Source organism: Zea mays, chromosome 1 (assembly GCF_902167145.1).
Source record: "Zea mays cultivar B73 chromosome 1, Zm-B73-REFERENCE-NAM-5.0, whole genome shotgun sequence".
NCBI lineage: Eukaryota > Viridiplantae > Streptophyta > Magnoliopsida > Poales > Poaceae > Zea > Zea mays.
In genome coordinates this window covers 187621328-187634359 of record NC_050096.1, presented here as the reverse complement: position 1 = coordinate 187634359, position 13032 = coordinate 187621328, and the positions used below count along the sequence as shown (strand labels likewise).

Here is a 13032-nt window from a genome sequence, read left to right as displayed (position 1 = left end):
ATTATATGCTATGTTTTGTAGGCAAACTTAAAGAATGTGAAAACAAAAGCAAGTCGAAAATATGTGAATTATAAATGTAAATATAATTCACTATCAAGTCTGTATTTTTCATAATAAAAACAGACAAGTATGTACAATTACATATATCATTATCAGTCTAAATATGCAAATTTAGATGTACAAATAATGATACATTCAGTAATTTATACGAACACATAGTTCTTGTGACTGAAAACTGCAGAAAATAAATAAATATAGCGCTCATGGCCCAACCATGGCCGAAATTGGCCCATGGGCCGGCCTGATTGCCGCCACCATATAAGGCGACGGTTAGGGTTTAACCCTAACCGTTGGCCTCCGTGGGCAGAGGCGGCCGCCGCCTAGCACTCTCCTCAGACGGCGCGGCCCCGGCCAGGCACTGGTGGCCTCTGCGCGGCGCGGGCGCGCGGCACCAGCCCCGGCCTGGCTCGGGCACATCGGCTCCGGCCACGGCGCGATTGGGCGGGTGCTGCCCCGACCGGATGCAAGCGCAGCCGCGGCAAGGGCTCAGCCTCGGGGCGGCTCTGAGCCAGGCGGCCATCGGCCAGGGCGGGCACGAGCCCCAGCACGTGAGCCAGGCGGCCCTCGGCGGCGCGGCGGCCCCCGTCCTCGGCTCCGACGCGCGCGGAGTGGGGCTCTGGCGACGTGGACGGCCCCCGGTGCGGCGGGCACGGCCTCCAGCAGGCGCGGCCTTAGCCACGGAGGCGAGCGCGCGGTCCCCCGGCTCGCGGGCGTGGCTCCTCGACGGCGCGCGGGCGCAGCCCCTGGCGGAGCCTACGGGCACGCAGCCCCGGCGAGGCACGAGCGCGGCCTAGGCCCGATGGAGGGCGCGGCCCCGAGGGCTGTGCGTGGGCGCTCGGCTAGCGCGGTCCCGGCGGCTCCCCGTGGTGCGGCGGCCACGCCCCGGCCCCGGCGGCTCGGGTGTGGGCCACGGCGCACGCGGGCGCGAGACCCGGTTATAGCCCAGGCGCGGGCGCGGCCACCCGTCCATGGCGCGCGCGGGATTGGCGCCCGCGGTGTGCGTTTCGCGGCAACGCGCGGATCTGGCTTGCGCGGCTTCGCGGCGGTGCCAGGACGCAGGCCCCGCGGCGGTGGGCGGGCACGGCCTCGGCGCGTGGCCCCCAGGCGGCACGCGCAGGCAGACCCCGGCGCTAGGGCGCACGGCTGCGGCGGAGCGGGCACGTGGCCACGACGCTCGGTAGTAGCCCCGACGTGAGTACTCTGGCGCGGGCACATGCAGCATGGCCCTGGCGACGTGGCCTCACCGGCCATGGTCACCCAACGTGACTGCGGATGTCTTCGCAAGTGCCACCGCCAACATAATTATTTTTAGAAGATGAAGAGGAACTGTACATCGTACTTACGATTTCTGGAGATCGTAGCCCCTCTTTTTTTACTTCTTGTGAGCGGCATATTCTTCTTCCTTTCAACAACCACTTCTCTCTGTTCTGCCAAGCAAAAGTGCTGATAACGTGTTGAAGTATACTCAGTGGCAAATGAGAATTGAGAGAGACAAATGGCAGAGACAAGTAACTGTCATCTTTATTGCAGAGATCCTTGTTTATATACAAGTAGATACAGTGTCTCCCAAGGGGTGTGTCCCTTGGGAATAACTGTCACGGATTGATCATATAATATACAAATAATTTGTAACATATAGATCCCGAGGCGTCCTCCCTAGGGATGGCAATGGGCCCCATTCTCCGATCCCCGGTGGGGAATTCATCCATTAGAAGATGGGATGGGGAGATAATACTCCCCACGGGGAAAGAAATGGGCAAAAACCAATCCCCATCAGGGATGGCGGGGTCGGGTACGATTTATCGCCGCCCATACTCGCTACCCGTCGGGGACCCGATATGACAGGTGGGACCATTACCTCAGTGTCTCAAATGTCCTCATTTCCAATCAGCCCGGCCCAAGGAACGCTAAGTCGCTAACCCTAGTTTCATTTCCGCTTCCGCCGCTCGCCCGCAGCCGTTCCGTTCGACCGTCCATGCGACCGTGCCTCCCTCCCCTCTGTGGACCACGGTCCCCTGCAGGCTGCAGCGCTGCTCCGCCATCCGCCGGTCCGCCCCTGCTCGGCTGCTCCACTGCGGCGCTGCTTGCTCCCTGCTCGGACCGTCGGCTGCTCCTGCGCTCGACAACTCCCCAGCCGTCCTGCGTCCACGGCGGCACGCCGGCACGGCTCCACGACTCACCAGGCGTCCACGGCTCCACGCGTCCACGACTCCCCACGCGCCCGCCTGCTGCTCGGGCTCGGGCGCTCGGCTGCTCCTGCTCGGATAGTCGGATTCCTCCAGCGGCCGTCGGCACCTGCTGCAGCGGTGCAGCCTGCAGATTTGGTCGGCAACTTGGCATCGATTGCTTCCTGTTCCCGGTAACTGGTTTCTGCTTCTGTTGATTCAGTGATTCCAGTGTAGCACAGATCTACAGTACGTGAAGTTGATTTATTCACTGACCATATATTTTTAAATGGACAGTTCGCGGGGATTTTTCCCATCGGATCCCCGTATATCTGACGGAGACGGGGAACGGGGAATTTTTTATTTTGGCGAGGACGGGTACGGGGAGCAGTCCTCGACGGGGAGTAGCCCCGTTGACATCCCTAATTCGCCCTCGTTCCAGGCTGACTCCACGGGGCTCGTTGGGTCCGCAGTGTGACAGCGACGGAAGAAGGAATCTAATTATTTTATTTTAGAATCTCTACTATCTATTATCTCTACTAACTATTAAGGGGGCAGTGTAGACTGCCCCCGCCTGCGAATCCAACCTGCCGCTCGCGCCTCCCCCGCCACGAATCCCGCGCCTCCCCCGCCTCCACCCGCGAATCGCCCCCCGCGCCTCCACCCGCGAATCACCCGTCGTGGCTCCATCTCCGCGAACCGCCCGCCCGCCCGCCGCCATCCCCGCCGCGACAGCCGCGATCCCAGCGTACCCCCTCGTCGTGCACATGGGCGACATCGTGCTATTGCCCGCGCCCCCGTCATCCCCTTCTTCCCCCGCATAGGTTCTCTCCCACCGCCACCTCCTATTCGGCTTCGTCAGGCTGTGCCTGTGGTCGCCACTGTTCCTCCTCCCCGTCGTCGCTCTCTCTCCGCGAGCCGCCGCGTGTGCCCCCACCGGTGACCACGCATCAGGGCGTTCTCCATAGGCAGGCCGCCCTCACGACCCTCCTCTCCCTCTCTCCGCGTGCGCCGCTCGCCGCCCACTGCTCTCCCACATAGGGTTACCCTTCACCCCACATCATATTGTTCGATCCGATCTCGTTACATCCAATGGCGACCAACCAGCAGCCGGTGGATGGGATCGCTGCCCGCTCCCGCCGTCGTTGCCCCATTGGTGGAGGCCCGACCAACACCGGCAACCGGCGGATGGGATCGCCACACCTCCCCTCGCCGTCGTTGCCCCGACGAGTTCTGTGGCGAAGGGGCTGGTTGAAGGCAAATCAATTTGGAGGGTGCGTCAGGCGGGCAGCACGAGGGGTGAATCAGAACCCACCTCCATGGTTGGGGGCAAGATCCAAAACAAGCGCCACGACGCTGCGGAGGCGCTGGAGGAGGGTGCCGCTGACTACAGGGTGGGATCCCGTTTGAGAAGTCCAAGAGGCAGCACATCATGTGGAATCTCGCACTGGTGAACTCCATCGTCGCTAAGGCCAGGCTTAATCCCACCGGCACCATCCTTGAGATCGGGCCAAGCGTGGAAACCTCACCAAGCGCCTCCTCGATGCGGTGCTACATGGTTGGTCAATTTGATGTGCTGGTATTTCAACCTCGTTGAATAACTTCTTTTATTTACCAGCAGCAAAAAAATATTGCTTATATGGTTCTCATGTCTGAACTTATTCTGCACGTCATCAAAGGATTGAAGCTAATAGAGCATTGTTTGCTCCTAAAGTTTGTGGCGAGGTTTTGGTCTTAGTAGTCTTTGCTTTTAGTTCAGAGATGATCTGTGTGCCACACTTAATCATTGGCGCGGTAGTCGTTTGCTGTTAGCTGCTTCCAGTACCACACATGAAATTTCTAAGGTTTAAAATCAATTCAGATTTAGGTAAGAAAGAAAAGATTATCGGGTTCTGGTTTTGTATTGCTGAGCATCGCTACAACTGACAGTGAATTATTTTTGTGGTACAAGTTAAATTTCTCACGTACTGAAGATTTGTGTTGCAGTCAAACAACTGATAAATCATTCAGGACTGAACACTGGAGGTGTCTTGAATTGGCCTTCTGGTTCAAGGTAAAGCTCTTCAAATTTTGCTAGATTTATGAATGCACTCTGGCTAATATTTATGTTGTGATTGTCATTCTCATTTGCTTTGCTATAGCATCAAGTGGTCTTCATGTAGTATTTTCAAAACCCTATATATGTTCGTCATATTAATTACAAACCATCGGTTCATATTTGTTATTTTGGTATGCAAGTGTATTTTGTTCCTCGAATGATAGGACAAGCTTGGCTTTATACATAGTTGGTTCTTCATATTATTCCATAGAAAATAAATTATAATAATGATAATGGTGATTTGCTACAGAATGTTGGATATATGTCAAGACACCTCCCAAACTGTTTAGTTCACCCACTCCAAAAATATGTAAACTCTCTGTACCAGGTCATTGCAAAAGGAAAAAGTTCTCTTCTCAATTCCATCAGTGATTGGCCCTATGCAGGCGCTTATAGTGTTGTAAGTTAGACTATGACTTCTAAGGTTTGCTAAAATCTAAACAGAGGCATTGTCCCTTATATGTAAAGACAATGTTGAAACAAACTTATTTTACCATGAAATGATCCTGCAATCTAGGTTTCAATAAGCTATCTGGACCAATTAATACCATATATATTGCGCAACTTGATATACACTAATAATTGTAAGTTTTCTGTTTTCACTTTTTTGCACATTTATTTCATAGTTGATTGGTCAGTGATGCTTTTACCTACGCATTTGCATGGCAGAAAATTCTAGCTTCCATCAAACTTTTTTCTAATCATAAGTAAGGGTGATTCACAATGTTTTTATGGCAGATGCCTTCAAGGCAATAACTAACTGGATCGATGCCTCCGGAGCTTTCAGTTTTGCATTGCTTGTAATATGCCATGAATCTTTATTTTCAATTCCGATCTGTCCGGGAAATGATTTAGCTTTGGTTCTCCTATTTTGTATAAATTCCTGTCATTCATTGAAGTTTTCTATTCTTAAATTCCATATAGTTGTAATTAGCTGTGATTTTCACTATCAAGTATTTGTGTTGGGGTGTTGTCTAATCTCGAAGGTTACAGTGATATGAAGGGTTCTTTTCTTGTTCACTATACTATGTATATTTATTATGAATTTATGATTCCACTGCTTTTGAAATCACCCTGTCATCTCCCCTGTATGACTTTTTGGAGTGGGTGATGGCAATAAAGCTCTATTTGGCCTCTACTTAATTTATAAATGGTTGCATTCACTGGATAAAAGGTTTAGTAATATGGTGTTATGTATCCCCAACCATGCCAATTAGACATTATTAGTAATATGATATAACTATATAAGCTGCATAGACATGATTCCTGCCGATATGTCTTGCTGATAGGATTGGCTCAGCTCTCTCTATATCTGACAAAATATGGTTTCTTACATATGTGCATTGGTAATCCCTAATTAGGGTCTACTCCTAAAAGTAGCAATTGAATTCACTTTTCTGAACCATGATTTGAAGCAAATGACCTCATCTTTCTTTGCTTTTAATATCCTCTAGGGTTTTCACTGATTGAAATGTTATGTGCTCCGCTTCTGTAGATTATATCAAATCGAAAGAGCTTGCAATATCAATAGCTAAGGAAATTGACTTTTAGTTTGACTGTACAAATGTTCCTCTTGCTAACACATCCAAGTCAGATTTAAATCTAATCAACAGTTCAATTGATGACGAGGGGCATAAGAAGATGGAAGGGACTGGACATCACATATGGGTCTAAGCCTGAAAAATTGTGCTAAACTTAAGAATGTAAGTCTCACAAATTTAGTATCTTATGCTTATATAATTAATTTGTTTCAGTACTTGATTGATAGACATTATTGCCTTGACGTATTAGCTCAGTGACTCTAGCTTAGGCTCGCTGTTAACCTGTGCAGATGATTTATCAGATTCAGATTCAAATTCATCTAAAGAAGGGATCGCCTGGACTGGCTATAGTTGATTGTTTTACTTTTCAAGTTAATTGTTCCATCAAATCATTCTCAAGGTCTGTGAAACAGCGTGAACACTTATGGTCTGAATTTCATCTGACTCCTTACCATTTCGTCTATATATACAGAGGAAAAGAGCTAGATATAAGAAGGTGATTCACCGGCATATGGACTTCCGAATGCTTCACTCTAAGATCAAGAGTGGCGCAATCTCTGGCACCAAGGAGCTTTTGAGAGATATACTTATTTTCATCAATAATGTAATAACCTTCTATCTGAAGACTACATTAGAGCACATGGATGTGGTTGAGCTTCATGACTTTGCACGCAAAAATGTGAAGCAGAGTGCAAGCTTGTTCTTGAAAAGCCATCGAGAGACCAAAACAGCTGGTGCCCCTGTAATGAAGAAGAATGCTCGATCCCTGCATTTTTCGAGAACAAGCTTGCACTCTAGGGATGCAAGGGCAATCAAGGTTTCTTCAAGGGATGCTGCTGCCAAGGAAGGTGATGGCAAGAGACCTTGCAGTGATGAGCTGGCTAATCAAAATACTACAAAGACAAATGAGCCAGCCAAGAAGAGGGGTGTGGGTCGGCCTCCAAAGAGCGAGCAGAGGATTGCTGGGGCACAGGAAAATAGCCCCATCAAAGGCAGGAAAAGTAGCACTGGGGCACAGGTAGATAGCCCCAGCAAAGGCAGGAAGAGGAGTGCGGAAGCACATGATGATAGCTCCAGCAAAGGGGGCAAGAGGAGCCGGCGGTGAAGCTACCATCAGCTCAATGCCGGTGAAACTGTGTACAACTTAACCATATATCATAGGTTGTTCCCTTCAGGTTTGTTTACCTGACAAAAAAAAGTTATTGTCCCAGTTTTCAAACTGATGTAACAGGAAGGGTTAGTTGTTTCTGATGTTGTTTTGTAAGGAGTAAGGACAATTAGAAGGGAACCCTCATTTTTATATTGAGATTATCCGAGTTAGGCTATACATATCTGACCATGTAATGCTTATAGTAGTTTAAGTTGTTATACCATGTGAACTGATGCTTGAACACTGAAGTTACCTATCATTAGTCTGTCACACTGAACCAAATAAGAGCAACGGCAGGGATGGGCAGGGCTGATGGCGATCCGCTCGTGGGCCGTCCGTCACCGTCTAGCACACACGCTAGCGCAGCGCAGCGACGATGAACCAATAAACCGAGCGGAAAACCCGGTCGCGGAGGAGGCCACGTGGGACGAAGGGACTGAAGCAAATGATGCGTGTACTTTTCATTCGATGGTGGTATGTATTTATACATAGTGTGTGCCCGTGCGTTGCAACGGGAACATATAATATCATGATAACTTATATATAAATACATCTTCAGGGTCAAAGGAAAATTCAAATTACGGCCTGCAATATTAGAAACCAACATCATATTTTGTGTTGTGAGTTTAAATTCCTGCTTTGATGGTTTTCATTTTCTGAACACTAAATTCAAGTCAGCGCTTTCTGTTCTTATCAAGGTAACACATGGAATTCCTCTGTACCGGCTGCATTTGTAAATCAAAGCTAGGACAAAAGCGAAAAAGCTGGCTGGGCACTAATTAAATAAGTCTTTTTTTTATTTTAGGCATCACCATTGGATTTGTGTCGTTCTGATTGTAGAAATAGCATGGCTTTAGGATTGGAATATTTACCCTGTATTATCATTTATGAAACATAGTCTTATGATTGTTGCTATTTTTGGTTCATCGAACACACGTTACCACACCTTACCTGATTTGGTCAAGTCTGGCTTTTCACTTTAGTTCCTTTGTTGACACACTTGTGGAGCAATACTGTCTTAATGCAAATTAGCACTTTGAAATGCAAATAAGCCTGCTGTTCATATTATTACGCAAATTGATTACTGCTCTTTTCACTGAGGTCAGAATAGTCAGACACCCATCATAGTCAATGAAAAATCTTGTGCATGCAAAGAACTTCGATTCACCTAGACACCATAACTGCCATTAGAGTTTACTGGAAGCTCTACTGAAAAATTAATTACTGCTCTTCTCATACAAGCGCGGAACAATGTGCTGATGGGGCACAAAGGTAACACATGCTCTGGTCTTAATATGTTTGGCTTCCGAGCAAACTTTCTCCAGACCCCAAGGAAATATAAGATCCGATCAGATATGTGTCGATGTTCATCCCAGCGTACTCCCGTTGCAACGCACGGGCACACACCTAGTATCTATTAAGTAGTAAATAGTGTAGACCATTTGTGCCTCCGCCTTTCCTCCACGCAATTGCACGGCATACCCCGCGCGCAACAACTGCCCCAGCCACGCTGCTCCCCCCATCAACCGAAGGCCCACAGCCACCACCCCGGTCGCTGCCTGCAACAGACTCCGCTCGACCCGCTGCCGCCACCCCCACACCCGCGTTCCCATCCCACGAACGCGCCGTAGGTACGCAGCTCCCCAGCCCGCCGCCTACAACGGACTCCGGTTCACCCGCCGCCGCCAGTCGGACATCCGCTTCATCCGCCCGCCCCGCGTGGATAAGAACCCTTTCGTCTGTCGTTCCATTCCCGACACCAAGGCGAAGCATGCTCAGGGGAGGGAGAGCCGTCACACTCCCACACCACCACGATATTTCGGCGCCATCGAGGAAACCCGAGCTGCTGGCCGTCACGATCCTACTCTCCAAGGGCGTCATGGGCCTCTTCTCGGGGGTCTCCACCACCATGCCGCGCCAGACGCTTTACTCCACCACGCAGATGGGGTTGTACAATATCCTCAAGACAAGTGAACCCAAGAGAATGGCATCGTCCTCCTGCTCCACCGCAAGATTGTTGCGGGTCTTATCGCCGACGGCATCGGTGCCACTGTGGGCAACCCGGCTGTGGCCTTGGTGAGGATGCAGGCGGACGGTTGTCGTCCCCTCGCGGAGCGGCAAAACTACCGCAGCATTGGCGATTCCATCGGCGATGGCGCGCGACGAGGGCATTTGCACCCTCCGGCACACGGCACAGGTCCTCGCTCACTAGGGATGGCAACGAGTCGGATTCGGATCGAATATTGGAAATATCCGCCCGCAGTCATATCCACGGTCATAGATAATATCCGCCCGCGATTATATCCGTGGATAGAAATTCACATCCATATCATTGCCCATCGGGTTTCGGATATCCATTGGATATCCATCAGATATGACAAAGAACCATTTTCAGCAATTGAATAACATAAATAATCAAATTTCTTCCCAATTCAACATCATACATAACTTAAAATTTAATAAAAATTTAAACAAATATACATGTCCTTCAACAAGCAACATTCTCGACATGACAAAAGTACATGTCTACATGTCTCAACATGAAAACAAATACATGACAACAAATACATGTCTACTTTTAACCTTAAGCCTTTTGACTTGTGATTCTGATCCGATCTGAGTGTAGCGTTGAGCACTTGAGCTAACGCTATAGTAGCTGTGTTTGAATTTTTCTAGTCAATGATACATGTCTTCATCCTCCAAACAAGTCATTAGTGCATTTATAAAACATGATTGGTTGCCTAACATGTCAGCTCGGGCCCAAGCTTGCATACACATCAACCCCGCTACTGTTTTTGGAGCAAGTCTACTACGATGTGGGCTAATTACTCTCCCCTAGTACTAAAGACAGACTTAGATGCCACTGTTGTAACAGGAATTGCCATTACATCTCGAGCATTTTTTCTCAAAGTTGGATACTTGATCCCTGCATATTGCCACCAATTGACCAGATGAGGGATTGAGGATTAAGGGGATGGAGATTAGGGTTTGCCCTTTGCTGGTTTGGGCGTTTGGCATTTGGCTGAACCGCTGAATGGTGCTTTGGTGGGCTGGTGCCTGGCGGCTGGGCTCAATGGACAAAGGTGGGTTAGCGATTTGTTCATTGGTGTCCATGTGTGGGCCGACAATAATGGACTAATGGTTAATTTCGGATATCCAACGGATTATCCGCGGATGAGATTTAATATTCAAATCCATGTCCACTTTATCTCGGATCGGATACGGGTCTAACCCGCGGGTCAAAAAACATATCCATATCCTGATCCGTCGGGTCGGATATCCGACGGATATCCAAATCGACGGATTAAATTGCCATCCCTATCGCTCACGGTGAATAGCCGGATCGAGTTAGTATCCCCTCTTGCCTTCTCCCAATCTCACTCCCTCTTCATGCCTTCACCTCGCGCACACTCGCTCGCTGTCGGCGTCGACTGGGCTACGGCCACCCTACACCAAACCGCCAATTACCAAGCTATTCATGGTCCCTTCGCCGACAGCGAGCACGGTATGGTTCCATTCCTTCCCTTCTGTGCGAAACAGAGCACCCAAGTTTGTCATCTACTGAGTCCGAAGCAACACACGTAGGCGAGCTATTTGTCGAAATTCCCTAGAGAAATGCGCTTGCAGTTTTTATGGTGCTCCTTAAACCGTTCCATGCTTCTTTTAGTACAAGAAACCTTAAGATACTGAATCTATCGTTGATAAAAACTTAGTACAAGAAACCTTAAGATACAAGAAACCTTAAGATGACTTTAACCATTATGTTGCATGCAATTTCTTGTCACCTAGATATGTAGTGGATAAAAAGTATAGTTTTAGATATTGTATAGTTTTAGATTTCTAGCCATTAGATGATGGATATGGGGAAAAGTATCTGCAAGGCATACATATTGTTAGGTTTTGTCGCACCCGGTTTTGGAAGGCAAATCGAATGCGAACCATATACGTGCTAGGATCAGAAACTCACGTACACAGCGATTACATAATTGGACATCATCACACATTGCTCAAATTAAATAGTGGAAAGGTACTTTATATCAAGATGTCCAAGACATCCACAGAGTCTATAACAGTCATTAACATTATCAAAGTGCGGAATACGAAACGTAGTAGATAAGGCCTTCATAGGCAGCTGACTAGGGGTTGCCACTAACATAACTAAAACTCGTCGTAGTCCTGGAACTCCTCAAAGTCCTCCATGTTGCCTGCATCTCCTCTTGAGCACTGGATACAGTGGGGACAACCTGGGGTGAGGGTGGTTTTTAAAGCAAGGGTGGATACATATCAACGTATTCAGCAAATGTCTCATTTGGCTAAAGTGGACTAGCTTTATGTGGAGTTAAGGTTAAGCAGTTGCTTTTAGTTGGTCAAGTATTTATTACTAATGGTAGAGCCAACTTTTAGTAATGAACCCAGTTATTACCCAAATGTACTCCCTCCAAGAGGAAATACCAGAGATCATAATTGTAACCATCATCATTAAACATCATCATAAAAGTATCCAAAGTTCTTCTAATCAAAGAGGATCCCAAGGCCGCTTTTAATCGTGAGCTCGACCGATATACCAGTTTCTAACACTCTGCAGAGGCTGCTCGTTAGGTTTCGCTAGTCGTACAAACGCAGTACACCTCCCCAAGGTGGGTGACTAACAAAACCAAATCGAATGAACCTCTGCACCCCCTTGGCAGAGCGAGCACTACACCCTGGCCCCCATTGACGGCCCTCCGACAAAGCCAACTTCACCCCAGGTTCATCTAATTATTTAGCTAAGGGCGTCCCATTCCACCCTCATGGTTGCACTGTTATCCCGGGTGGTCACTCAATGAATAGGTCCTTACAGAGAGGTACTCAGTAAAATGACTTGAGTCCCCTAAAATATCACGAGATCATCACTGGGATAACATCATCGTATCATACATATTCACATCATGTTCGTTGATTAAGTTAGAGCAATAGCATAAGCTAACCATGATAACCCAAAATGGTAAACAAGGATAAGGTAAATACAGACTAGTCAATCCTTAGGTTTCAATAATTTAATGTGGGACAATGAATTATAAGTAAGTAGGGCATAATAGGTTAGAGGACACTTGCCTTCACCAGGTTGTTGCTCTCAGGAAGATCTTCAGCAACACACTCAGGCACCACGGGCTGCTCGTCATCTAAATAAAGTGATCATACATTTCAATACATTTGAAAATGACAAATGAACAACACACCAATCATTTACAAACAATGGAACACATCTCAAAAAGGAAAGGTATAAACTCAAAAGGGAGTTTAGGTTATAGGGTGAACTAATCATATTTAGTGGTTTGTTATTCTCTAAGTGTTGTCTATCTCCATGATTACATAATATGATTCTACTCATTTTAATGAGACATGAAAGTTAAACCAGGGATATGTCACACCCGGATTTAAGGGATAAAGCCGGGTGCGTCTCATATGTGCGCCAAAGAAGAACATCACATATAATGACAAAGTGTATAGAGATAAGTGTCACAAGTATCATTATTACATAGCAGAAGTCTTACAAAATAAATGATAAGAATAAAGCAAACTAAATATTATTCCTTGGCGCCAACAAGCTGACTGGGAGACGCCACCTAGATGAGCTCGTACTCTTCATTGTAAGGCTCCTCCTGGACCACCTGTTCTTCTCCTGGGGGTTATATATCACAAGAGTGAACTCACAAAAGATCATATCTCAACAAGTTGTGGGGAATAATGTGCATGAACTCACCAAAGGTGGGAGTTAATGTGAAGTGTAAGGCTGATCAACAAGTAAGGGTTAAAGTTGAGCATTGCTTTTAACAAGTTGGTCAAGTTTTATTAGCAGTTACTAAATGTAAGTAGATACCAAACCAGAGTAATAATATATCAAAATTAATAATAAAACCACAATGCGATGCAAATGACAAATTCAATTTAATTCCATAATTTAATCATGCGAGAGTCCTGAGCTGCTCATGACCGCGAGCACGACTAGTATACCAGTTTTACACTCTGCAGAGGTTG

At 47.6% G+C, this 13032-nt stretch overlaps 2 protein-coding genes across 2 annotated transcripts; both read left to right on the top strand.

The window, feature by feature from the left end:
• Positions 1-351: 351 nt before the first annotated feature.
• On the top strand, positions 352-1591 carry LOC118476087 (uncharacterized). Its single transcript, XM_035964188.1, has one exon. The coding sequence runs from the start codon at positions 522-524 to the stop codon at positions 852-854; it is 333 nt and encodes a 110-aa protein (XP_035820081.1). The 5' UTR covers positions 352-521; the 3' UTR covers positions 855-1591.
• Positions 1592-6504: 4913 nt separating this feature from the next.
• Positions 6505-7257, top strand: LOC109943475 (uncharacterized). The gene has a single exon (XM_020546588.2). It carries the CDS (start codon positions 6505-6507, stop codon positions 6967-6969), a length of 465 nt encoding a protein of 154 aa, XP_020402177.1. The 3' UTR covers positions 6970-7257.
• The last annotated feature ends 5775 nt before the right edge of the window (positions 7258-13032 follow it).

Excerpts from the sequence above, each read along its gene's own strand:
- LOC109943475 (XM_020546588.2), top strand. The coding sequence starts at position 6,505 with ATGGATGTGGTTGAGCTTCATGACTTTGCACGCAAAAATGTGAAGCAG.
- LOC118476087 (XM_035964188.1), top strand. The coding sequence starts at position 522 with ATGCAAGCGCAGCCGCGGCAAGGGCTCAGCCTCGGGGCGGCTCTGAGC.